The sequence below is a fragment of the Colletotrichum abscissum genome (genome assembly GCF_030869225.1).
Source record: "Colletotrichum abscissum strain IMI 504890 chromosome Unknown Scaffold_5.1, whole genome shotgun sequence".
Taxonomy (NCBI): Eukaryota; Fungi; Ascomycota; class Sordariomycetes; order Glomerellales; family Glomerellaceae; genus Colletotrichum; species Colletotrichum abscissum.
The window spans coordinates 1082486-1105497 of NW_026850431.1; the positions used below are offsets into that span (position 1 = coordinate 1082486).

The following is a 23012-nucleotide window of genomic DNA, read 5'->3' on the forward strand; positions in this document are numbered from 1 at the left end:
GTTAAGGGTTGAATATACAGCAAAGAACCCGCTTCTGTTTGGGCTTATCTCGAATCCTCTCACAACTTCAAGTCAGAATCAACAACTCTTTGAAATTTCGCGGTAGAATAGCAAAGAAATATGTTTGATTCTTATATAGATTAACTCGAGAGACCTCGTATGTCTACAATAGACCTAGTCACCACAGCTTTAGTAAACTCCAGTTCACACTTGTCTTTCAATAACATTGAACAGCAACCTACGCTATAGCAAGCTCAGTCGTTGATTAGCCCACGATGCCGTTTGACTCTGAGCGCAGTCGATCAGAAGTACCATCCTCCTCAACTAACCGCACGCTTCCGGGTAGTCGGCGTTTACGTCGTCGGCCTGGTAACTTTTCCTTGAGAGTGTCCATCCAAGGCATTGCCCTCGATGCAGCGAGTTCTGTAGGAGACAGTGGCATCAACGACTCCGAGTCGATCGCAACTACCGGCACCGTCATCAGACTTCCTGACCTAGAGTGCTATCTGGGTCAAGGTTCAATGTCGATCGAGTGTGAGGTAGATGGCCATTTCGTCATTACGCCTTTGCGTCCGACTCGTACCAACAACACTAGCGCGAACCCATCGGATGCAGGCTCTCTGGTACCCTCCTTGATCAGCCGTCCTACCCATTACCCCTCCAACAGATCAACCATGTCACCTCGAGAGTCTATGCGAGGCCGTCCGCGCTTTGCGAACAGTCCGACGCTTGGCTGGGAACCATCCCGCCGACGATTTGGGTTCCACAGCGAGCCGTCCCCGGCATCTCTTCGCTCGCGACGGATGGAGATGTTTCATCGGGACAGGGTGCATGTAGCTGCAGTCCCTTCAATGCAGGTGTATCCAGAGATCAGCAGTGTATCCAACAGTTCCCAGCGACTCTCCGTGTCCCCGATAACTCCGCCGCCACAGTACCCCGGGCTGGTGCACATTGCCGGGACTGAAAGCTGGACCTCTAGCCCGGAAGAGCAGCAGGCCCTGGAGGCTACTGCAGATGACGTTATTGGTATGTGGAATTCTCGCGGTTGATCACTGAAATGAGGGAAATGGTGCTATCAGATCACTTGGGCGTTTGAGGTGTTGTCGTTTACAAGGCAAGGGAGTCTGTGTTTGGAATTAGGAACTGTGAAGAAGGTTACCAGGACGGCCTTCATATGGAATATTTTCGTTATTAAAAATAAGATAGTCGTGTGAGGCTCTGAAGTCCCCCAATGTCATCATGCTTAGAGACAGATCCGCGTGTTCTATAGAAGAAACAGGCAAAAGCTAGCGTATCAACTCAGCAAGCGAGTCTCACTGTCGCTTGGTAAAGCTCAACTGGCACTCATCCTTGAGAAAAGAGTCAGCATCTGCGAAGTTAGAGACTGAGACATGACCAGACACTTACCATTGGAAATAATGTAGCAAACACCCTAATCTCCTCCGACTTCTCCGTGGCATGATGCTTCCAATCAATCTCCAACGCCGCCTTGCCAATCATGGCAGCCATCGTCAGTGGCACATACCTCCTCGCAAGGCAATCATGTGGTCCAGCACCGAAAACGAGCCAATTCTTGGTCTTGGACTCGGCGTCTCCAGTGATCCATCGGTCAGGGTCGAAGAACTCGGGGTTGGGGTAGACATTGGGGTCGTGCAGGGCCGGGTAGCATGACGGAATGATCATGGATCCCTTGGGGACGGTATACTTCGGCGTAACAGGGAAGTTCTTGGTTGCAAGATAGGGAACGAAGATGACGGGTGGCCGGAGACGGAGGAGCTCCTTGATGACGGCGTTGGTGAAGGTGAGCGATTCCAGCATGGGGAGGTCAAAGGGCTTGGTGTTGTCGCCACCCCTCGCGGCAAGGTTCTCTTCGCGAAGGCGCTCAACAACGTCTGGTCTTTGCGCCAGGACTTGGAAGAGCCATGTCGTAGCACTGCTAGACGCATCCTGGGATGCGAAGAGGAAGGTGAAGAGCGTCTCTGAGATTTCCTCATTGGTGAATTCCCTGATCATGTTTGAAGGTCTCACAGCATCGGTGTCGCCAGCAGCAACCTTCTCGCGATACTTATTGGACTCCATCATGTGCAGAACCCAGTGGTCAACAATGGATGCCGGAGTCGCGCCCTTGGCCATGTTGGCTTTACACGCGGCCGCGCACTTTGCAAACTCAGCGTGGACCTGGTCAGCCACGCGCTTTCCGAGCCAAACTTTGGTTCCGGGAATGTACATAGAGAGAGGAACGTTGACGAGCTCGAGGGCTGCGGTGACGAGGTAGAAGTCGTCGGCGATCTTCTTGACGGCGTCTTGAGAAATGTAGTCGCCGAAGAAGGTACGGCACGATAGCGCGCAGTTGATCTCGCGGAAGAGAGCCATGTAAGCCATGGGATTTCCGTTGTTTGCCTCACTTGCGGCAACGAACTTGTCAAAGTACTCGCCCAGCACCTTCTCGTGAACTGGGAGGTATGTTGCCATTGCCTTGTTGGTGAACAGGGGCATCAGGCCTCTCCGGTACTCGGCATGCTCTTTGCCCTGAAGAAAGACCCAGGCTTTGTGGCCGAGGATATCTTTGGCGATGGGGACGATACATGGCTCGGCGTAGGCTGGAGACTTGAAGACTTTGTGGGCGATGTCGCGATCAGAAGCAAGAACAACGAACCTGAGATGTCAATGATCAGAGCATGCACCTTAGTGACCTTGAGGACTTGCTTCTTTGACTGAGCTAAAGTACTTACTTGTGGAAGACTGACACGCAGCTGAGGGGACCGCTCGCCCATTGGGCAAGGTACTCCTCGAATTTGGGGTGTAAAGCCTGGATGAAGGGTCCCATGAGGGGGATCTTATACGCAGGTCCAGAAATTGAGCCTTTCCTCTTGAGATACATCACTGGCAATATGTCAGTCTTTTTCTTGTTATCTTTGAGGAGCTCAAGGTCTGCTCGTACCCTGATCGTACACGACGACGCCAAGAAGGAAGGTGACGATGTACTGCCATGTTGACCAGCCCGAAAAGAAAGCCGGCAGCGTGCTAGGCGACAGAACCGTCTCATTAGACCATTTTTGCCTTACTACAGGCTGTACGATAGGCGTGTCGACGATTGCTGAAGCCATGTTAAAGTCTACAACGGTGTTGCTGGACCGTCTTTCCCGCCAGGAGAGCATCTAAGGGACATCTCGGCACCTCTTTAAAGGAAGCCAGTAGACCCATCAAAACGTCAAAGGGGGTTTCGTCTTGCGTATTCGTATCCTGTAAACACCATCAAGCACAATCTCATTTCAACTGGTCTCTGTCTGGTTGAACCACATGCAGAACATCGTTCGTTTCTCTTCCCAAACCGCGGAACAAGCCAGCCCTGTGAAGTCTTGGCATCTCATCGACCTGCGGAGACTAAACCTCTTTCGGTAATCAACTCGATGTTTGTCAGCAAACAAAACTGGAGTTTGACAAGGGAGGGAACTGAGCAGCGAGATCCCTAACGATTGAAACTGCGGCGACTAAACCCCTTTCGGTCAGGACACCGCAAGAAACGAACTCTCAAGCGGGAGCAGCTCTTCAGTCTTTCGCGGATACGCGGGCGAAGCTCTCAGACCATTGTCTCCACCATTGGATCACTTTCATCTCTCTCTCTCTCTCCTTTCGACCTCACGGAGGGACCATCGACTCACTCCAGTCCAATTCTTTCATGTCCTCATCGCCCCCAGTCCAGTCGATCTCGCACAAACATGCGCCAAACCCTCCGCCGGTCCTGTGCTGCGTGTGCAAAGTCTAAACACAGCTGCGACCTCCGCACGCCGCGGTGCTCCCGCTGCATCAAGCGCAAGGTCCTGTGCGCCTACGCCAACGAACCCCTGACGGCTGCTCCGGCTGCTTCCGGGTCCGCACCGGGGGGTAGCGCAACACCGTCGCCGGGACCTCCGCTGGACGGATCCAGTGCTTTGAACAACTATCGATTTGGATCTCTTGATCCTTTCGACTCTTATCCTCAAACTAGACTGCCGCGGCAGCAAGTTCAACGTCTTATTCATAGCTGTATGCCTATTACGACTAAACCTGTCGATCTACGTCTAGCTCATTAACCCATGTAGTTCTCCACAAGATCGCGTTCGAATACTACCCTCTAGATCTGAACGCGACGTCAAATCCATTCCTCGTCTCATGGTGGCCATTAGCTCTCGGTGATCCAGCATTATTTCACGTCTCTTTACAAACAGCATGCCTTGACGAAGAGTTGCTGGCTCAAAAAGGATTTCAGTCATCAGAAATTCTGATGGCGGATTCAGTTGCTCTACTTCGTCGGAAGGTTCAAGACGACTCAATGGCCATTCAAGATGGAACCATGAATTCAGTCATCACTTTAGCAGCTATCGAGGTGAGCCTGGCCTTGTTCATTTCAGCCAGAACCTCATGACGATTCGATGCTGTCACATGCTTACTGACTCTCTTCATGCAACCAGTTTGGCAAAGGAAATATCCAAGTTAGCGAAATGCACGTTGATGGAGTAAAACGACTTGTGAATCTGCGAGGAGGTATTAACTCAGTGAGACAAACTAGTCCACTGACTGCAAGGATGGTCAGCTGGTACGTTGAATATGGTCTTTCGGGCACAACATTTACGTACTAACGTTGTCTGACCTCGAAGGGTATCGATGATTGTCACTGGCCTGCCTCAGTTTGAAACGCAGAACGACGTTGGCATTGGCGACGGGGTCCCTACGCCTTCTGAATGGCAGATAGATCCAACTGTTTTAGACAGTAATCTATCCCATCTTGTAGATGTCGAGATTGACAAGGAGGTCGAAAACGTATTGATACGGCTTCGAAGTATTTTCCGACGCGCGCAGCAAGTATCGCTACAACCAACAAGACTACATGATCTTTCATGTTTTGTCATACACCGGCTCATGTTGTCTGCCCCAGAAGCAGCAGAGCCACGTTCGGCATCTAGTGAAAGTATCCGGCTGGCGACCATACTCTACATATTCATCATCCAGGGTCCGACGTATTACTCACATGCTGTCATATTCAACACGATTGTCAGTCGGTTTATGGAAAGTCTTGGGGAGCTCGTACCATACGCTCACTCCAGCAACAGTCTCTTCGTTTGGCTTCTGACTGTAGGCATGGTTGCCTCGCAGGGAACCCAGCACTACCCCTGGTTGGCTGGCTTGGCAAGGGATGCTGTGGCATTGACCCACGTGAAGAGCTGGAATGGTGTGCTAGCCCTTCTAAAGGTTGTTCTCTGGCTTGAAAGGCCACAAAGTGAACATATCTTCCGACCACATTGGGAAGTCATTTTGAGTGTTGAGAACATGGAACACTGCGAAATTGGCCGAGCCAGCCACTTGCCGCAACCACTGTAATATTATAAAAACGCGCAAAATTGAGATCAATCGGGCAAACTGACTATGAGTCGTTATTTGTTCTCTAGACTCATTTGAGTCTGGTAAGGATGATATTATAAGCGCTCTCGTCAGTGTATACAGTCGGCATAAATAGCGGCTAAGGATGTACAATGCGAGTATGACAAACTTCTTATGGGAGGGGGAGACCGCTTTCCCACGCATGTCATGTCCTTCGTCTTTCTCAAATATCCGCTCTGTGTCTCTAGTGGTACCATTTGGCCAAGGAGGCAGTACCCAAACCTCCAGAAAATCTCGAAGTCCGGCGATTTCACTATCCTGCTCACGGCCCGCGAACCGCTGAACACTTGCCTACCTTAGACTCAGGTTAGGCGCCGCTGTAGTGTATAATTGCCTGCGGTCTGCGTTCGTGACTGCGCACTGTCACTGTTGCAAGTTCCACAGTCAGTCGCGATTAGGCAATTGTAACCGTGAGCAAATGCGATCGACGGAGTATTAGTTGCCGTGAACAAGTACGACCAGGTGCAGCTGCTTCCAGAAAGAGCGCTGCCTGCAGGCGAATATGGGCCAGGTGGCTCAAGCAGGTGTACGAAGCATCTGACTGGCCGCAAAATGGGCTATTGACCCAATGGCAAATCTCATGATCAAGAAAGAAGGAGACAATGGGTTTCCGATTTCACGTTGTGAAGCCTACTTTTCGTCCGAGAGACCTTTTCTCAATACGTGGATAGTCCGACATCCCTACTTCAATCGATTCTGTTCTGGATGGACCAAACCACTAGTCCAGCCGTGCAGCTTCCGTTTATCTTGCTGTCATAGCAAGACCAGCTAATTGGCATTGACCGCAGGCGCCCAGTTCGGTGATCGACATTCGCACTACTGGGCGGCCGCATAGAAGCGACCACAATTCATATTTGACATTTCCCGTGGCTACAACTGGAAAGAGCGTTGTGCATTTCAGCCGTCGCCTGAGACCCACAAGACCACGTAGCAGCCTGATTGAAATCTTGACGCCCAAGTTTGCAACTGTCTTCATTCTTGACTCCTCCATACCATCAACTTCGACGAGTAAATCGACAAGATGGGTTTCTTGAACAGACTCAAGAAACGTTTTCGCCGCCCCAAGGATGACAATGCCTCCCAAGAATCGCCCAATACCCTGTCGGTTCCACATCAGCACGTCGGTGCATCCACGGACACGATATCCAGCCCTGGAGCTCTGAACGATTCCTCGATAGCACCGCAACCAACGTCAGCCATCGACCTCGGGACTGCTGCTCCAGAGATTCCACAAAACGGGACGACTGAACAGCCGCTCTCCCACGGAGACAGTGGCAGGTCTATTCGAAAGCTGTGGGATGTAGCATACAAGGACCTACAGGCTGAAGATAAATCCCTTGTCCAACAGTTCGAAAACGATATTCGTGGCAACTTGAGCGCCGGCATCGGTACTCTTGCACGTTCCCATATGGAGACGAAAGGCTGGTTAGGAACGATCCTTAAGCACAAGATCGAAGAAGTCAATCGGGACGCATGGAAGTTGCAATTCGGCAGCACCGAGGTCCAAGTCGAGGAAGTAGTGAAACCTGTCCTAGCGGTTGTCAATTGGGCCAATGATTTCGTTGCGAAGGCCGTTAGCTCAAATCCCTACGCATCGATCGCTTGGGGTGGTGTAAGCCTGTTACTGCCGGTTAGTCGATTTTCTCCGCGTCCGCTAGCCCCGAGAGACTGACGCTCGCTCTATCATCCATTCAGCTACTCCTGAACCCTTTAGAACAAGGTTCTTCTCTGGCAAAAGGCCTGAAGCACATCTCATCCATCATAGTTCGAAGCTCGATGTGGGAGGATCTCTACGTGCGGCGCTACGAGTCTGACAATAGTGAGCCTTCGCTGGGGTCTCACGATCAATACCGAACAGCCTTGAAAAGGCTGTATCAAGAAATCATCAGGTTCCAGATTGTTTGTTATCATCATTTCAATCACAAAACCGCCTCTCGAGTAGGACTAGACGCTGTGAAGCACAACGACTGGGAGGAGCTGCTCAAAGAGATTGAGTATCAGGAGACCCAATTCGACAAAGTGCTCAGCGATTGGCGCGACAGAATGTTCAATGACGAATGCGAGAAATCACAGGGGCGGCATGAACAAGTCATGATTCACTGGCAAAACATCGGCACAGATGTCTCTGACTTGAAAAGAAGAGTTGAGGAAATTCAGGAAGACGAGAAGCGCAAAGAGCTGCTCAGCTGGCTCTGCACCGTCGATACTTCGGTGCAGTATAACGCTGCGCGTAGCAAACACCGTAAAGGAACCTGCGAGTGGTTGATAAATGACAGCGAGGACTTCAAGACGTGGGAAAGGGCTCCCAAATCTTTCTTGTGGCTCAACGGCAAGGGTATGACACAATAGCACTGATTCGGTATCCACTGCTAACGACTTCCAGCTGGCTCTGGGAAATCGATTCTCAGCTCATCCGTCATCAAACACTTGAAAGAAAAGTCCGAAAAGGATCCTAGAGTTGCACTTGCATACTTCTTTTTCAGTTTCGGAAACATAGAGCTGCAAAAGGTGAACATCATGCTCTCGTCGCTTGTCAGACAACTGTGCGCAAGCCGCCCCGACACACCACAGCCGATCAAAGACTTCGAGACTTGTATGATCAAAGGAGAGCATCCAGACACGGAGACCCTTGTAGAGGCACTAATAGCTGCCGTTTGTGGGTTTTCAGCGGCATACATTGTTGTAGACGCTCTCGATGAGTGCCCGATTCTTGACGAGGAGCGAACGAGGCTTATGGACTGCCTCAGTAATATCATTGCCAAAATGCCTGATAACCTCCATATCTTTTGTACGAGCAGGGCTGAGCCGGATATTGGCACTAAGTTTGAAGAGTTGCTGTCTGTGCCAACAAATAAATCCATCAGTCTCATGGAAAAGCAGGCGGGCTTAGATAGTGATCTAAGTCTGTACATCGACACAACCTTAGCTACTGGAACGTACCAACATTGGCCTCCCGAGATCAAGACCGAAGCCAAGGAATCATTACTCGCGAAAGCGGATGGAATGTAAGTTAAGATAGTGGAGTGAAGTACTTGAGCATATGGGGAAAACGACTGCAACTAACACGTGTCTAGGTTTCAATACCTTGTCAGCCATTTCGAAGTTCTCCAAAAGTTGAATTCAAGAGGGGAAATACGTTCAGGACTTCGGAATTTGCCATCGGGACTTGACGCAACATATAATAGGCTCCTTCTCGACCTAGACCCCGCTTCTCAACCTCAGATCCTAGACTCGCTGAAGTGGCTAGCTTTTTCAAGCAGACCACTGAGTCTCGCCGAACTTGCCGAAATATTCATTTTCCGTCCTGGGGGTGTCATCGACCTAAAAGAAGAGCGACTTTTTGCCCCAGAAGGGGTTTTGAGATATTTCTCAAGCCTCGTGACTACCGAGACAAGAGAATACTATACCTATGGAAGACGGGAAACAATCACAGCTGTCCGCCTCGCTCACTTCACAGTCAAGGAGTATTTGATATCTAATCGCATCGAACGAAGCCCTGCAAAGCAGTTCTGGTTTACGGAGAGGAATGCTCACCTGCACATCGCTCATTGCTGCCTGTCTTATCACGTCAGCCAAAGTGCCGAGGCCAAAGAGTCTGACTATGAGCTGGAAAGCTACGCATCCGAGAATTGGGTAGGGCACTTAGACCTAGTTCCGCGCGATGAATGGTCGTCTGAGGTTGTCCGGCTCGCTGAGCGTGCCCTCTCCATCCGCAGTGACAGCTTGGAACTGCTTATACGGATTGGACCACTATCTAATTTTAGTCGGCTGGGATGGTGGTTTACCGAAATTGAACGGGTCAACATGCGGCAGCGGCCGTATTGCTACACTGCCGGGCTCGGCTCTCTGAATCTCACCAAACTCCTGCTTCGTGGAGGTTCGAGAGCCAGCATGTACTTGGTTCAGGAGGATCTCAACTTGACCCTCCGAGTCGCTGCCAAAGCAGGTTATCATGATATTGTACGATTTATTCTTGCCCGATGTGCACGTGACAAAGCACAAGACGCGGTCACTGTCGGGCCGCTACAGGCTGCGGCGGACCGAGGACATTTGGCCATAATAAGCCTCTTGCTAGACAGTGGTGCAGATATCGATGCGTACGATGACGAATTCGGGTCGGCTTTGAAGGCCGCGGCCATGAACAATCAGCCAACAGCACTACAATTACTCCTGAGCCGCGGGGCTGACGTCCGCAAGGCAGGTTGTCTTTTGTCGTGCTGGATATCGACTTGTGGGGAGAAGTACAATGTCCCGGGAAATACTGAAGTTTTGCAGCTTCTTCTCGACAGCGGTGCTGATATAAACAGCAAGTGTGCAAGACACGGAAGCCCACTGAATCAGGCAATCACGAGGTGGTTAAGTCAGAAAACGCGTAGCTTTTTTGACTTTGTTGTAAGGCACGGCGCCGACATTACATTGGATGATGGGCGAGAGGGCACCCCGCTCCAAGCGGCATGCCTCACAATGCGGCCCCTTGGGGTTGTCGACCCGTCTCGAAGCATGGCAGTGATTGAGGCCCTGCTAGACATGGGGGCCGACGTGAATGGCCAGGGTGGGGAGTGCGGTAACGCATTACAAGTGGCATGTGGTAGACAAGATGACGACACTAGTGTGATTAGTCTGCTTCTCGACAAAGGCGCGGAAATCAACCAGCTGGGAGGCCGCTATGGAACAGCATTACACGCCGCCTGCTCGAAAGCGGGCCCAAAGTTGGTTAACTTCTTGCTTGCCAAAGGTGCTGACCCTACGATAGAGGGTGGGGAGTTTGGAAGCGTCTTGCAGGCGGCATGTTCCAACTACGACCTAGACCACCGTCTAGGTATTGTGAAGAAACTGGTCGAACAGGGCGCCGATATCAATGCTGTTGGTGGCAAATTCGGAAGCGCGCTGCAAGCGGCAGCTTCAAACGAAGTCCCATTACTTTTCAATCGCGAGAGTGGGAATGTAGAAACCTTTTTGCTCAGCAAAGGCGCAGAAGTCAACATGCAGGGAGGGATCTATGGCACAGCACTTCAAAGCGCTTGCGAAATAGGCAAGATGGAAGCGATTCGCTTGTTACTTTCTCATGGTGCAGATGTAAATGTTGAGGGCGGAACATACGGGACTGCACTTCAGGCGGCTTGCTCGTATCAAGTGTGGAGAAAGGGCTCTTACGACATGGCACGCCTACTCATAGAACATGGCGCCAACGTACATGTTCAAGGCGGCCTTTTCGGGAGCGCCTTGCATGCTGCTGCTACGACTCCTCACTGGATGGGTGAAGACAACGAACCGATGAGGCTCCTCCTCGACCATGGTATCGATATTGACAGCATAGGCCGACCATATGGCACTGCTCTGCAAGCTGCCCTTGAGATCGTGCAGGATGGCCACGGCCTCGTCCCCAAGCTCCGGTTTCTTCTCGAACGCGGCGCTGATGTCAACTTAGGAGGCGGTCAATATGGATTTCCTTTGCAGTCAGCGTGTGTACCGCGTTGGAGCAGTATCTGCGGCCTCATCTACCTCCTCGAAAACTGCCCCGGAATCAACGTCAACATGACAGGAGGGCTATTTGGCACGGCTTTACAGGCAGCAACGTCTCAAGGCATGACAAAAGGCGTTGAGCTGCTACTTCAGAAGGGAGCCGACACCAATGTTCGTGGCGGAAAGTACAGAAGCGCACTCAATGCGGCCATCTTCAAAGGGTATTGGGATCTGGTCGAGATACTGCTGGATGCTGGAGCCAAGCCAGACTTTTATCATCTTTCCGAACCCGACGAGGAATGGCTGGAAAGTATTGGCAGTGAAGATGGGAAGGGCGCTGTGGATCGTTACAGGAAGTTTTGGGAGATAGAGACGCTGAAATTGAGCCAAGGCAAGGCGGTAAAAGGGGAGAATGACTAGCCATTTCCGTTCTGATTAGGATCATGTACTGCCACATAAAAGGTACTGAAATGATCATGTTAGCTACTACAGTCTACTGCAATATCGCTAAAGCGAAAGAAATCATTCATTGGACTCATTTGCAAGCTGCTGGTTTGAAGTGTACCATCATGACTTTGGACAACTGGGCCAACTAAGACATCCATGTGGTTTTCTGGTATGACAACAAAGATCCAATCCTGTCATTTCTAATCTTTCACGTTGATTACCTGGGAGAAGTTACGATTGGTCTATCATTTCATCATACATAAACTATATCCGACCTGTTCAAAACCAACTACCCTCGGATTCTGCCGTCCCATACCGCTTTCACGTAAGAAAGGAGAGCACGCGCGGTTTACTTTTCACACGACAATGCACCCTTCCGCAGCACAATATCAACAAAGCAACGCATACTTACCAAAGTATGATTGCGTTACCGAATTCATATAATAGCATCGATGAATACGCGAAAGATCTCAGCGAATTCATTGGAGCGCCCCTAGTCCGCCAGATTACTGGGGACATCCACGTCAACGACTCACTCATCTACAATGCCTGGGACGCTCTACCCGTGGAATGGACATCCTGGTGGAAATCATTCCCAGATCATCGCATAGCCCAACAAGACTTGATCGACAGCATTGAAGAGCTGGGACCCCCCTTACTGGCAAATGAGGAAGCAAATGAAAGCCAACGACACCAACAATTGTCAGACAGGCCAGATTCACTGTCTAAGTGGCTCGAGAGCATCCGATCGCTCGCTCTTCCACGAGACCAACGCCCCGGCAAGACTATCGCCCTCCCAGAGATCCTAACAAGCCGCATGAAGACCAAAAAGATTGCAGAGGTCTCCACCGCCGCCGCATACATCCACAACGTCTGCCAAACAAACAACATAACCCACATCATCGACATGGGCTCAGGCCAAGGCTACCTCTCCATCGCACTAGCCTACCTCTTCCCAGAGCTCCGCGTCCTAGCTATCGACGGCAGCGAGTCCCAAATCGCGGCCTCAAAGGCCTGCGCAGCCAGTCTCGGTATCCCCAAAAGCAGAATCCAGCATATGCGGCGCTACATCGACGGCACGCCACCTTTGGCGGACGAGATGGCGGCCTGGGCTGAAGACGAGAAGTGCATGCTGGTCGGGCTCCACGCGTGCGGGAATCTCTCTGAGCACATGCTGAGGTACTTCGCCACGGTCCCGTTCATCGTGTGTCTGGGCGCCGTCGGATGCTGCTACAACCACATCGTCCCGCGTTCCGCCAGTTGTCCTGATGGATTCCCCATCAGTGCAAAGATGCGAGACAGAAACGTCACGTTGAGTGCCACGGCGCTCATGACGGGCTGCCAGGCGCCGAATAATTGGGAAAGGGCAGACCCGAGCAAAGCAGAGTCGACGTACTCCAAACGTCGCTTCTATCGAGCCTTATTGGAGAAGATTTTCCACGATAAAGGGATAGAACTCGATAAGGAGGATCGACCGGTGTGGGGCGTGCGAAAGGGAGACATGGATAGCTTTAATGCGTTCGCACGCAGAGCAATGGGATGCCTGAACGTTGACGAGAGCAAAATCAGCGATGCTGATCTCTTAGCTTATGAGGAAAGGTATCGAGGATATGAAGGCAAAGTGGCGATCCTGTGGACGCTCAGTGTTCTGTGCTGCAAGGTTGTCGAGAGCGTAATTGCTCTAGATCGGTATTTGTTCCTGACGGAGAACGGGGGGCAACATGTCGATGTTGTGCCGATATTTGATTATACAATATCGCCACGGAACCTGATGCTCGTGGCTGATAAGACATAGATGCGTACTTTACCAGTACCTAGACTAAGGTAAATCATGCACCATGGAGTATGGCAGAAATCGCTCGCAGACATCATTTTGAATCGACCTCTTATCTTGAACACATACTGCAAACAGGCCAGGCACCAGAAATGAAGCCATACCTTTCAAGCCATGCTTGAGCGTCGAGATTTTGTTCATCATGGAGCAACTTCTACCTCACGACATTTAGGTGTCAGGTGGTCTAAAGGTCGGTCTCATGAATACAATATATTAAAGCCAACTATGTACACAGAATCCAATACACAAACCCCGAGATGCAATCTCAACACACTCCCACCCCCTTCATATCTTAGAACATCGCAAGGGCAGCAAGACCACACACGGCCGCGACAGCGACCCCGAAAGACGCACGCCCAGCAGACGCAACCTGCACAACAGAAGGCAAGGGCTTCGCAGTAGCAGTAGGCGCCGCACCGGTAGCAGAACCAGAGCAAGCGGTAGGCGTGACAAGCGAACCGTCAGGTCCGAAGGGGCTGTAGCCGAGGCAGCCAGCGTACTGAGCAGCGCAGGTAGACATGTTGGCGCCGGGCGCGCTGCGGCACTTGTTGTAGGCGTCGTTGCAGCCGGCGACGCAGGCGGCGCCGGTGGTCGCGGGGGGGAGGACGCCGGTGGCGATGGGAGGGACGGCGGTGCCGGTGGGAGGGGCGACGGTGGTGATGGGAGGGACGGCGGTAGCGGTGCCGGAGCAGGCGGTCGGGGTGACGAGGGAGCCGTCGGGGCCGAAGGGGCTGTAGCCGAGGCAGCCTGCGTAATTTGCGGCGCAGGTGGCGCGGTTGGCGTCGGGGGCGGAACGGCACTTGTCGTAGGCGGCGGCGCAGGTGGCGGCGCACTCGGGGCCGGTGGGAGGGACAATGCCGGTAGTGATGGGAGGGACGGCAGTGGCGGTGGGGACAACGGCGGTGCCGGAGCAGGCGGTGGGAGTCACGAGGGAGCCGTCGGGACCGAAGGGGCTGTAGCCGAGGCAGCCTGCGTAGTTTGCGGCGCAGGTGGCGCGGTTGGCGTCGGGGGCGCCGCGGCACTTGTCGTAGGCGGCGGCGCAGGTTGCGGCGCACTCGGGGCCAGGGGCGACGCCGGTGGGGACGGGGCCGGTGTGGGTGATGGTGCAGGGGCAGTCGGTGATGGTGAAGGTGGTGGGCTCCTTGATGGTGTAGGTGAACTTGCCGTGGTAGATGACGGTGGGCTCGGGGCAGTAGGTGGTGATGGCGGTGACGACCTGGGTGTAGGTGCCGTTGGTGAGGAGGGCGGCGACGGGGGCGGCGACGACGGGGGCGTCGGCCACGGGCGAGCCGGATGTGAGCTGGGCGGCGCTGATGATCAGCCCGGCCAGGAGGGGAGCCACGTGAGAAGACATGTTGTTGGGGTTTGGGTGGTGAAGACCGTGTGGTGTGAAAAGAGTGTGGTATGACTTGATGTCAAAGTGGTGAATGAGTGTGTGGGTTGAGATGGAAAGAAAGTTGAGTCTGTAGGAGAACTTTGATCATGATTTATAGGACATCGAGTTGAAGCCAAGACGGTGAATTAAACGTAAACATTTCAGCTAGCGTTGATGGCCAAGGGGTAATTTGTTGGTAAAACTCGGATCACATCCGGTCTGGACGACATTTTACATTCCGGTGCTGTTGTGTTTGTCGTGCCTCGCTCTCCAGCAAGAATTCACTTAGTCGCGTCTCGTATTCTCTTCCCAGGAACTTCGCTCTTAGTCCCTCGTATCTCTGCTAGCGTTCTTCCCGTCATGCCTGCCGACCGACTAACGCTCTTCTGCGTTCTTTCATCCTGCCGCGCCTATTCTAATCTTAAAACGCCAAAGTCTTAGCCATTTTCCTGGGGAAGAGGCGAGGGAAAGGGGGTGAGTGTCGGCGCCACGGTAGTGGAATGTACGCCATCTCGGCTATGGCTATCAAATCAACAACGTCAATCGTGCGTCAATCGGACTTTGGTCTCACCCCAGAGTTCATCTCGGGCCGGAATGTTTTATCCATGCTAACGAGTCACCGCCCGTGTCTCTTGACACTTTTCATATGGCATGCGCCCCCGCTTGAATGTCACAGGTCGTGGTCAGGAGTCAAGGGAGGATGTCTGATACGAGATTTATCTAGTAGCCTTCTCATACGATGGCGACGGACCGGCTGGCTCGGAATGGACTCCGACAGAGGACAAACTTTAAGAAAATTTCCTGTTCTCACATTGGCAAAAGTATTTGGATGATCAATTGCCTCAAACCATCTACCTTAGCATTAAGTCTTTACCTAATAACAATCTTCGCCGGAACTTGGGTAAGATTGAGTGTTCCTCTCAACAAGCGAGCACACAGACGACAAGGGCGAACGCAGACTGGACAGCACTCATCCTACCATTAGTAGTCATGTGGCACGCGATACCAACAATACTGGTAGTGAGTTCATGTTGTCACTCGATTCAAGTAAGATTACTTAGCTGAGGCACAGCTGAAAGGCTGTCCTAGCTTTAGTCATCCTTCAAACCCAGTATGCAGAGAAATCCAGTCATCGCCCATCACCTTGAAGCTTCCTCAAAGTGCTTCCGCTAAGCTCTGAGACAATGACATTAATGTGTGACAATGGTCCAAATTATGTACAACACCATGATCTCCAATGGGTGCCCTCGACTCACTACACTATTCTCCTGGTGAAGGCACCATTGCTGACCTCGAAACCACCTCGACACCCAGATCGCTCAGCCGGCGGTCTCAAGCGCCGAACCTACAGAGATTTCGCTCCAAGAGACCACGTCTTAGTCGGGGTTGGCATGCCCGAGACGGCCGCTCACTTCCTCTCCCTGACGTGCACCTTCATCTTCATATCGTGCCTCGGCCTAGCCTCCATACCAACCATCTGAAAAGCCAAATCGCCCACCTTGTGATCGATATCCATGTAATCGACCCTCTGCGTAGTCCCATTCACAATTGTCTCGAAATCGAACCACCGCACCGTGAGCAACAACATGATGCGCAGCTCATCCATGGCCAAATCCTGCGCAATACACGCCCTGGGCCCGCGCTCAAACGGCCGCCACGCAAAGCGGTGCATATCCTTGGCGTCCTCGCCCAGGAACCGATCGGGCCGGAAGCTCTTGCTGTCCTCGCCCCAGACTTTCGGGTCCATGTGCGTCGAGTGGGCGCAGGGGATGACCATGAGGTTCTTGACGGGCCAGCGGCGGCCGTTCCACTCGAGGTGCGTGGTTCCGGGCGGGGCTTGGCGGATGGTGAAGCCGATGGGGAAGAAGCGGAGCGTCTCCTTGATGACGGCATTGGTGAAGTCCATGTCGTTTGTCTTTTGCGGGTTCGCGATGAGCATCTCGACGGTGGTGTCGAGGTCCGGGGAGAAGTGCTCGTCGTGCTCGGCGCGGAGGCGCGCGACGACGTCTGGGTAGAGGGAGAGGAACATTGTGACCCAGGTGAAGGTATCGGTGGTGGTGCCGTGGCCTCCGAGGAGGAGGGCCTTGAGGCTGGTTTGGTTTATTAGCAAGAATGAACGTCTGATGCGTGAGAAAAGAATCGACTAACTTGGTAACAGCGGTGTCGATGAATTCGTCGTCGAGACCCATGCCCGGTCCGCTCTGGATTCTGTCCAGGACGATGCGGTCCAAGACACTCTTGACCTGTCGTCGCGAAGGCAACTCCTTCTCGTCCTGCAGGATGCGCAACCTCTCCTTCATCTCCTTAGCCAAGGTATCCCTGACGCGATCCTTGAGCGCCTGCAACTTCTGCTGCGCCTTGCGCTTCTTCCATGGGTTGCGGGTGCCGATGAAGGTGGTGGCGGGGTTAATCGAGTTTCGCAAATCCTCAAGCAGTGGCGAACCAGACCTCTGGGCCTCGAGAGAGACACCAAACACAATCTTACCGACAACGTCAAAGATGGTCTTGGCCGACTCCTCCTCCATGTTGAACGACTCGCCCTTGGCAGCAAACGCGCGGAGGCGCTCGTGGAAGATGAGGACCTGCTCGGCAATCATGCCGGCCATGGGCTTGACGTAGGTGGGCGTGAAGCCGGAGCCGACCATGCGGTGGTTGTACTTCCAGCGGTCGCCGTTGGAGGCGGCGATGCTGTCCTTGCCGGTGAAGGGGCGGAGGAACTGCTCGATGGTGGGGTGCTTGGGGTAGGGATTCGTGGTGAGGACGAGCTGGGCGGCGTCCGGGTCGGTGATGATGACCTGGGACTCGACAAAGGGCCACATGTCGACGTAGAAGATTCCGCCGAGGTTGTACTTTTGCGCCATGATGGTATAGATGTGCTGGGGGTGGGTGAAGAGCGGGAGGGTGGCTGCCAGCTCTTCCCAGATGATTGTGTGCGCCCAGATCCATGAGTGCTTTGGCGGTTGAGGCTATCGTGAGAAGACACCAACAGAGTCAGCATTGTGGCTTTCGTGAGCTGCATGCTTTGCGCCTGTCTGCATGGTCGCTGGCGCAGGACGTGACGGAGTGAGTTGAGAATGAAGCTCTTACCAATCCTCTGAATCTGGTTCTCATGTACACGGCCTTGAAAGCCCAGTACACGGCCGTGGCGAGAGCCACGCTGGCCGCGATGAGCCAGTTGGAAACGCCAAACATCGTGAGCCTCAAAGCTTGGGGGGTATCGCCAAGCTATTTCCCGAGAAGATGACAAAAGGGAGGGGAAGAAAACGAAACAAAAAGGGACGAAAGAACTCTTGCTGCCCACACGCGCAGTACAAAAGAAGAGAAAAAACTACGTAGTGAAGGAGATGGCGGGGTATTAGGGTCAGATTTCATCTACGACCTACCAATCCTAGGCTCTACGTAATGTCACATTCGGGGCAGAATAACCAGAGGAAAAATGCCTCTCTCTCACTCTGACTTTTTTTTTCTTCAGCAAGGGGGGGTCTGTAAGTTTGGTCCTTTCGATGTGATCGTCCTCCCGCCAGTGCGTCTTACTGGGGGGAGGGGGTGTGAGATGCGTCAAGATGGTTGCATCCTTTGTTGAACGGTGGGGTCGAGAGGATCAGATTAGATGATCTGATAAGATGATTGAAAGAGATCAGTGATTGCGGATTGGATGAGCTCAGAACGGTCGACAAGGGTGGGAAGGGGAGGGCGTGAGATGAGTAAAAAGGCCACGCAGGAACTACAGAAATTTCCCGGAATTGGTTCCATGTCGTGATGAACGAGGGGGCGTGGATGGTGGTCAGAAACGCCGTGGGCCCCAGTTTCAATGGCTTCAAGTTGTTTAGCGCGGGTTTGCAAGCTTTTCGCGGCGGACTCGACCAGTCAACGTGCGGAGGATTCAGTTTTGTTTTGTCAACGGTCCGGTCCGCTCATCGGCACTGAGATTCAGTGACGATGCGGCGTTGCTTCGTCTCTTCATACAGCCACCTGAAGCTGCTAGGTGCGTGTGATGATACGCCCATGTCGAGTGCGCTGGAAAAGATTTCTTCATCGACTCTTACGGTTACTGCATTTTGCACTTCCGCGGCCAGTTACTAATGTTGATGCTGGCTGAATGGTACGTTGTATCCATTATGTTTTTGCGTGCAGAGAGCTAGGCGGGATGTGGGTGGGAGTCCGCCGATGCGTGGCCGATGACCGAGGAACCTTCAAGGATTCGAAAAAGGTTCGACCGTGAGATGGTGCGCCTAGCTTTCATCGACCTCCTTGAAGTATCGTGGGCAGGCTTCTTCCTGGCCTCACGGAGGGAGCTTTTCAAATCCGACCGCAACTGAGACTTAAGAGTGCCGAAGCTTCAATGCCTGGCAATGAAGCTAGATGCCAGACTCAATGACGGAGAATTCTGTGAACCTCACTCTCAGAGACAATCCACCACCACATAATCCACATCCCGCCGGTGGGATAGGTCCACAGGGCCTTGGCTGGGCTGCTGAATTGCGTCTTCTCCATCGCGACGGGGAGTCAGCGGGGAGTCAACACGAGCTTCAAAGCCAATGAATGCATGCTGCAGTTCAGTAGTTGTACCGCTTACCATGCATAGCAATTCAAGATTTTCGTACAGATTAAGTAGGCCAACATCGGCATCTTCCCGCGACTGTAAAGCGATCTTTTGCGATTCTGGCTGCTTGCAGCATGAACTTCGGGCGATCCACAGAGGAACAAAAGCGAATGTGTACTCGGTGCGCGAGGAGGGGCTTAGGTGGGGGAGAAGAAGAAGAGAAAAAACACCGCTTCAGACGAACCCCTGCTTCTTCAGCAGATGCTAAGCTTTCTAGGACAGCGGCACGGCGGCTACGATCTTGACAGCACCAACAAAGTTGAGCATTTCCACTGATGGAAAAGGCTGGCGCATGTGAATACTGTGTTGGTAGGTAAGTAGGTACCTTGCTTCATGCATTAGTAACTGACGGCAAAACGTCAGCTATCTACCGTGAAACCCCAATTACATAAGGTACTTGCTTATGTAATCTCAACGTTCCATGTGAAATCGAAAACCGACTCGTAAGCCATAAAAAGACAACAACTGGTCTAAACAAAAGGCAAAAGTTCCGAAACCGAGAATCGAACTCGGGGCTATGCCTAACCTCTCAGGAGAATGAGAGGGCATCATGTTGGCCACTACACCATATCGGATGTTGATGTCAGATGGTCAAAGATTGAGGCTCGAGTATTCTGTGTGCTGAGGGTGGAGCTGGTGCTGGGCTTACCCTAGGTCTCCTTCCCCCAAGGATAGTGCCAGTGACGGCGTGTCAGGATAGCGGCTAGCCGCATCGTCTTCTCTGTCATGTTCTCATTCAGGTTGGAAATGGAGACCGGACACGAAAAACAACTCGAGGACGAGGAAAAGAGAAGGACGAGAATTAGCTGTTCTCCGTGCCAGAGCTCCAAGGTGGATGCACAGCTTACTAGACGGAGGTCTCCAGGTCTTCTTCACGGACAACAGAAGCGGCGTAATAACGCACGCAATCGGCTCCGGGCAAATTGTGTTCAACGGACAACCGGTGCGCGCCAGGTGCCGTTCATGTCGTCCTCGATCATATGTGAGGACGCCAAGGCAGCATTCGATGTAGCCAAGAAATGCATCATGTATGGCTGCTTTGCCTCGCTGGGCATGGATCGCGTACTCATCTCATGTTCAAAGTGGGCGCCATCCGCATCACAAAGCCGCCCATCTCATCGGCATGGGCCGTAGTTCGACTCGACCAAACTTTCATTGGACAAAAACCAACAAGTCCGTCCCGAAACAAAAGGATTATGACAAGAACGAGATTCGAACTCGCGCGTGTTTCCACACCAGCAGGATCAGATTTAACCTGAAGCTGGCGCCTTAGACCGCTCGGCCATCTTGCCATGGAGCAAATTGCGGAAGCGGGTTGGGACCCGCTGCGGAGTGAGGTCCGACCAGAGGGTCTCAAGACGACGCGGCGGAGCCGACTCCGTAAGCAGTGACTAGCAGTGCACAAGGGAGCAAACGACGAGTACTCGAGAAAACAGAGCGAATGAATTGCGTTGCTAAAAGGTATCTTGGTTGAAATCAAAACCGGCTAGAATGGTGGTATCATCGGATCCTCTGATATTGCGTCAACGCCCATCCCTGTACGTTCATCCCGTGTGTCTCCCACCAAGCTTAACTTTCCGTATTATCCTTATTGAACTTGTTTGTGTGTATAACCTTTGTCGAGGAGTTGTGTAAAACCGACCCGCTTAGGCAGTCTTCTTGCCGGTAGCGACCTGTCGACCTTGCGAGGTGTACCGGACGTAGGCATAGCCGCCGGCCGCGATGACGCCAATGATGACGAAGTTGCCTGTTGGTAAAGGAGATCAGCAAGAAGACGACGAAGAGCTGCATTGGTGACGTGGGACTTACTTAAGACAAATTTTCCGAGTCCGCCAACGACATCGATTGCGCCTTGGAATACGTCGGTAATGAGGTTGACGAGACCGGTGAAGAAGCCGATGATGGTGTTGAAGATGGTCTGCAGAACGTGATAAAAGGCGTTGAAGATGGAGGAGAGGAGCTCGTAGATGCTACTAAACAGATCCTGGATTGCATTGGAGACGGCCATGGTGACGGTTGTGATAGTGTTGTGGTTTTGGTATTGTTGGAGTGTCTGGTTTGGGAACGAGCTTGGGAGTCTGGATGCGATCGGGCAAAGGTGAATAAATGGGAGCTTCAGATTTAGCTCCAACAGCTCGAGAGGTCGATTGAAAACTGGCCGCACCGTTAGGTAGCTTTAAGAAAGGAGCCCACGCGGACGACAAACAACGTCCTTGTGACGCGATGGGCGCTGCCGCCTGAGACTTGGCTAACCCCAAGCGAACCAAAGCGGCGGGTTGGCGCAGGCAGGAGCCGACGCCAGTAACTGCCATGTGTGGTGAGAATTGTCGCCCGTGACGTCGGCATCGTGACGTCACCAGCCACACAGGCAATCACACAACGTTGTTCCAGCCACGCACCTTCCCATTCGTGCCATTCTCACCAGTAGCAATTGGGCAGCAGGAGCAGATACGTACTCCGCGCACCATACCTGCCACAGGAAGGAGGATAGAGCGGAGGGGTTCGTCCGGGCGGGAAGGAAAGGGGAAGGGAACCGATATTGTCTCTCGCTTGTGGCTGCCGTCATCACGCATTCAAGCCACCTTTTACCCACGTGCCCCTGTCTCCTCATCCAGGGCATGCTAAGAAAGGGAGGAGGCGTTTGCACGGCCTGGAGCCCCGAGCACCTCAATCACTTCATGTTTTTTTTCCACATCGTACGGTATGCATCGTTCCCGGTTGTTAGTGATAGAGAGCTGTACCCTACATCCACCGATCGTTCTCGGGGGATAGCAAGTTGAGAATCCAGCGACTCAGAGCTCGTTGGATGTACGGCCTTATACTAAGCATCTAGAGGTGATTCCGCAGTGCGGAATCCATGAGCTTTCTATGCCATCCCTAGTCCTCTGATCGACCAAAACGTGGGCGAAGCCATTCTCGTTACAGCGCGCTGCATTGGCTGAAATCAAACAGTTCAGAGGGGACCAGCTATCGTATCGATGCCTGTGCGACAAGTTCAAAGATTGTACTTGGATATTTGTCTATGTGCCATCTGTTTCAATCTTTATACATAAACAACATGAGTCGCCTTCTTCCATCATAGAAGAAACATCTATCAAACTAATACCCCAAGCCAAAAAAAAAAGAGCTCCTTAGTTGGCGGCGCAGTTGTGAGGGTTGCCAGTACCGTCAGCCTTCTCCTTGGCTCCAATACCGCAGAACTTGAGATCCTTGGTGTAGTACACACGCATGGGACCAGGGCGGTTGGTAGTCCCCTTCTTGGCGTTGAAGTCGTAGCGCTTGCCGTCTGCCAGGACAGGGAGCTCGTAGACGGTGCCGGAGCATCCCGAGGCAAATGTCATCACATTGCCCCTGTTGTCAAACGGCTTGGGGTATCCGCTGGAGCCTGCGGTGGTCTTGGCTTCGCGGAGGTATCCGATGGATGTGTCGTATTTGACTGTTCCGTACAGGGCGCCGTCGTTCTTGGCTCCTGCCTTGCAGGTGTAGGACTATTGAGAGATGATTAGTTTTGATGCGATTTAGAGATGGTTGGCAGGAAGACTATGGAGTAATTACCTGGCCGGACTGACGAGTCTCGATGGTGCCGTCTTCGCCCAAGAGGGGGGTCGGGCTGGCGATGCTGGCGGTGGCAGCAAGAAGAGTGAGGATGTAAGTGTAGGAAACCATCTTGACGGATTGATGTTACTGAAAGTGATTTGCGAAGTGAGTGTGAGAAACGGTTGAATGTTTTCAAGTTGTAAAAGAGTGTAAGAGGCTTTGAAGTACCGTTGGATGAGGAGCGAGCTTGGGATTTCATCATTTTGACGGTGCAAGACGACGCTATTTATCCCATGAAGTTGAGCACTTGTTGTTTCTTCTCTTCTAGGCCTCCA

General features: G+C 52.5%; 9 protein-coding genes across 9 annotated transcripts; 4 read left to right on the top strand and 5 right to left on the bottom strand.

Moving 5' to 3' along the window:
- Window positions 1-275: 275 nt before the first annotated feature.
- CABS01_02862 (uncharacterized protein) lies at window positions 276-1049 on the top strand (the record flags this gene model as incomplete). The annotated part of the gene is made up of 1 exon (XM_060536240.1): window positions 276-1049. The coding sequence occupies one exon, from the start codon at window positions 276-278 to the stop codon at window positions 1047-1049; it is 774 nt and encodes a 257-aa protein (XP_060394152.1).
- Window positions 1050-1313: 264 nt separating this feature from the next.
- On the bottom strand, window positions 1314-3107 carry CABS01_02863 (cytochrome P450; the record flags this gene model as incomplete). The annotated part of the gene is made up of 4 exons (XM_060536241.1): window positions 1314-1349; window positions 1408-2656; window positions 2733-2883; window positions 2942-3107. The coding sequence occupies 4 exons, from the start codon at window positions 3105-3107 to the stop codon at window positions 1314-1316; spliced, it is 1602 nt and encodes a 533-aa protein (XP_060394153.1).
- Window positions 3108-3719: 612 nt separating this feature from the next.
- On the top strand, window positions 3720-5358 carry CABS01_02864 (uncharacterized protein; the record flags this gene model as incomplete). Its single annotated transcript, XM_060536242.1, has 4 exons — window positions 3720-4026; window positions 4083-4366; window positions 4452-4576; window positions 4638-5358. 4 exons carry the CDS (start codon window positions 3720-3722, stop codon window positions 5356-5358), a joined length of 1437 nt encoding a protein of 478 aa, XP_060394154.1.
- A 1081-nt stretch (window positions 5359-6439) lies between these two features.
- CABS01_02865 (uncharacterized protein) lies at window positions 6440-11301 on the top strand (the record flags this gene model as incomplete). The annotated part of the gene is made up of 4 exons (XM_060536243.1): window positions 6440-7048; window positions 7114-7753; window positions 7802-8423; window positions 8493-11301. The coding sequence occupies 4 exons, from the start codon at window positions 6440-6442 to the stop codon at window positions 11299-11301; spliced, it is 4680 nt and encodes a 1559-aa protein (XP_060394155.1).
- Window positions 11302-11746: 445 nt separating this feature from the next.
- On the top strand, window positions 11747-13123 carry CABS01_02866 (uncharacterized protein; the record flags this gene model as incomplete). The annotated part of the gene is made up of 1 exon (XM_060536244.1): window positions 11747-13123. One exon carries the CDS (start codon window positions 11747-11749, stop codon window positions 13121-13123), a length of 1377 nt encoding a protein of 458 aa, XP_060394156.1.
- Window positions 13124-13454: 331 nt separating this feature from the next.
- On the bottom strand, window positions 13455-14516 carry CABS01_02867 (uncharacterized protein; the record flags this gene model as incomplete). The annotated part of the gene is made up of 1 exon (XM_060536245.1): window positions 13455-14516. The coding sequence occupies one exon, from the start codon at window positions 14514-14516 to the stop codon at window positions 13455-13457; it is 1062 nt and encodes a 353-aa protein (XP_060394157.1).
- Window positions 14517-15945: 1429 nt separating this feature from the next.
- CABS01_02868 (cytochrome P450) lies at window positions 15946-17729 on the bottom strand (the record flags this gene model as incomplete). The annotated part of the gene is made up of 3 exons (XM_060536246.1): window positions 15946-16627; window positions 16686-17503; window positions 17625-17729. 3 exons carry the CDS (start codon window positions 17727-17729, stop codon window positions 15946-15948), a joined length of 1605 nt encoding a protein of 534 aa, XP_060394158.1.
- A 3057-nt stretch (window positions 17730-20786) lies between these two features.
- CABS01_02869 (uncharacterized protein) lies at window positions 20787-21148 on the bottom strand (the record flags this gene model as incomplete). Its single annotated transcript, XM_060536247.1, has 2 exons — window positions 20787-20887; window positions 20950-21148. 2 exons carry the CDS (start codon window positions 21146-21148, stop codon window positions 20787-20789), a joined length of 300 nt encoding a protein of 99 aa, XP_060394159.1.
- A 1123-nt stretch (window positions 21149-22271) lies between these two features.
- CABS01_02870 (uncharacterized protein) lies at window positions 22272-22806 on the bottom strand (the record flags this gene model as incomplete). The annotated part of the gene is made up of 2 exons (XM_060536248.1): window positions 22272-22628; window positions 22696-22806. The coding sequence occupies 2 exons, from the start codon at window positions 22804-22806 to the stop codon at window positions 22272-22274; spliced, it is 468 nt and encodes a 155-aa protein (XP_060394160.1).
- Between the last annotated feature and the right edge of the window lie 206 nt (window positions 22807-23012).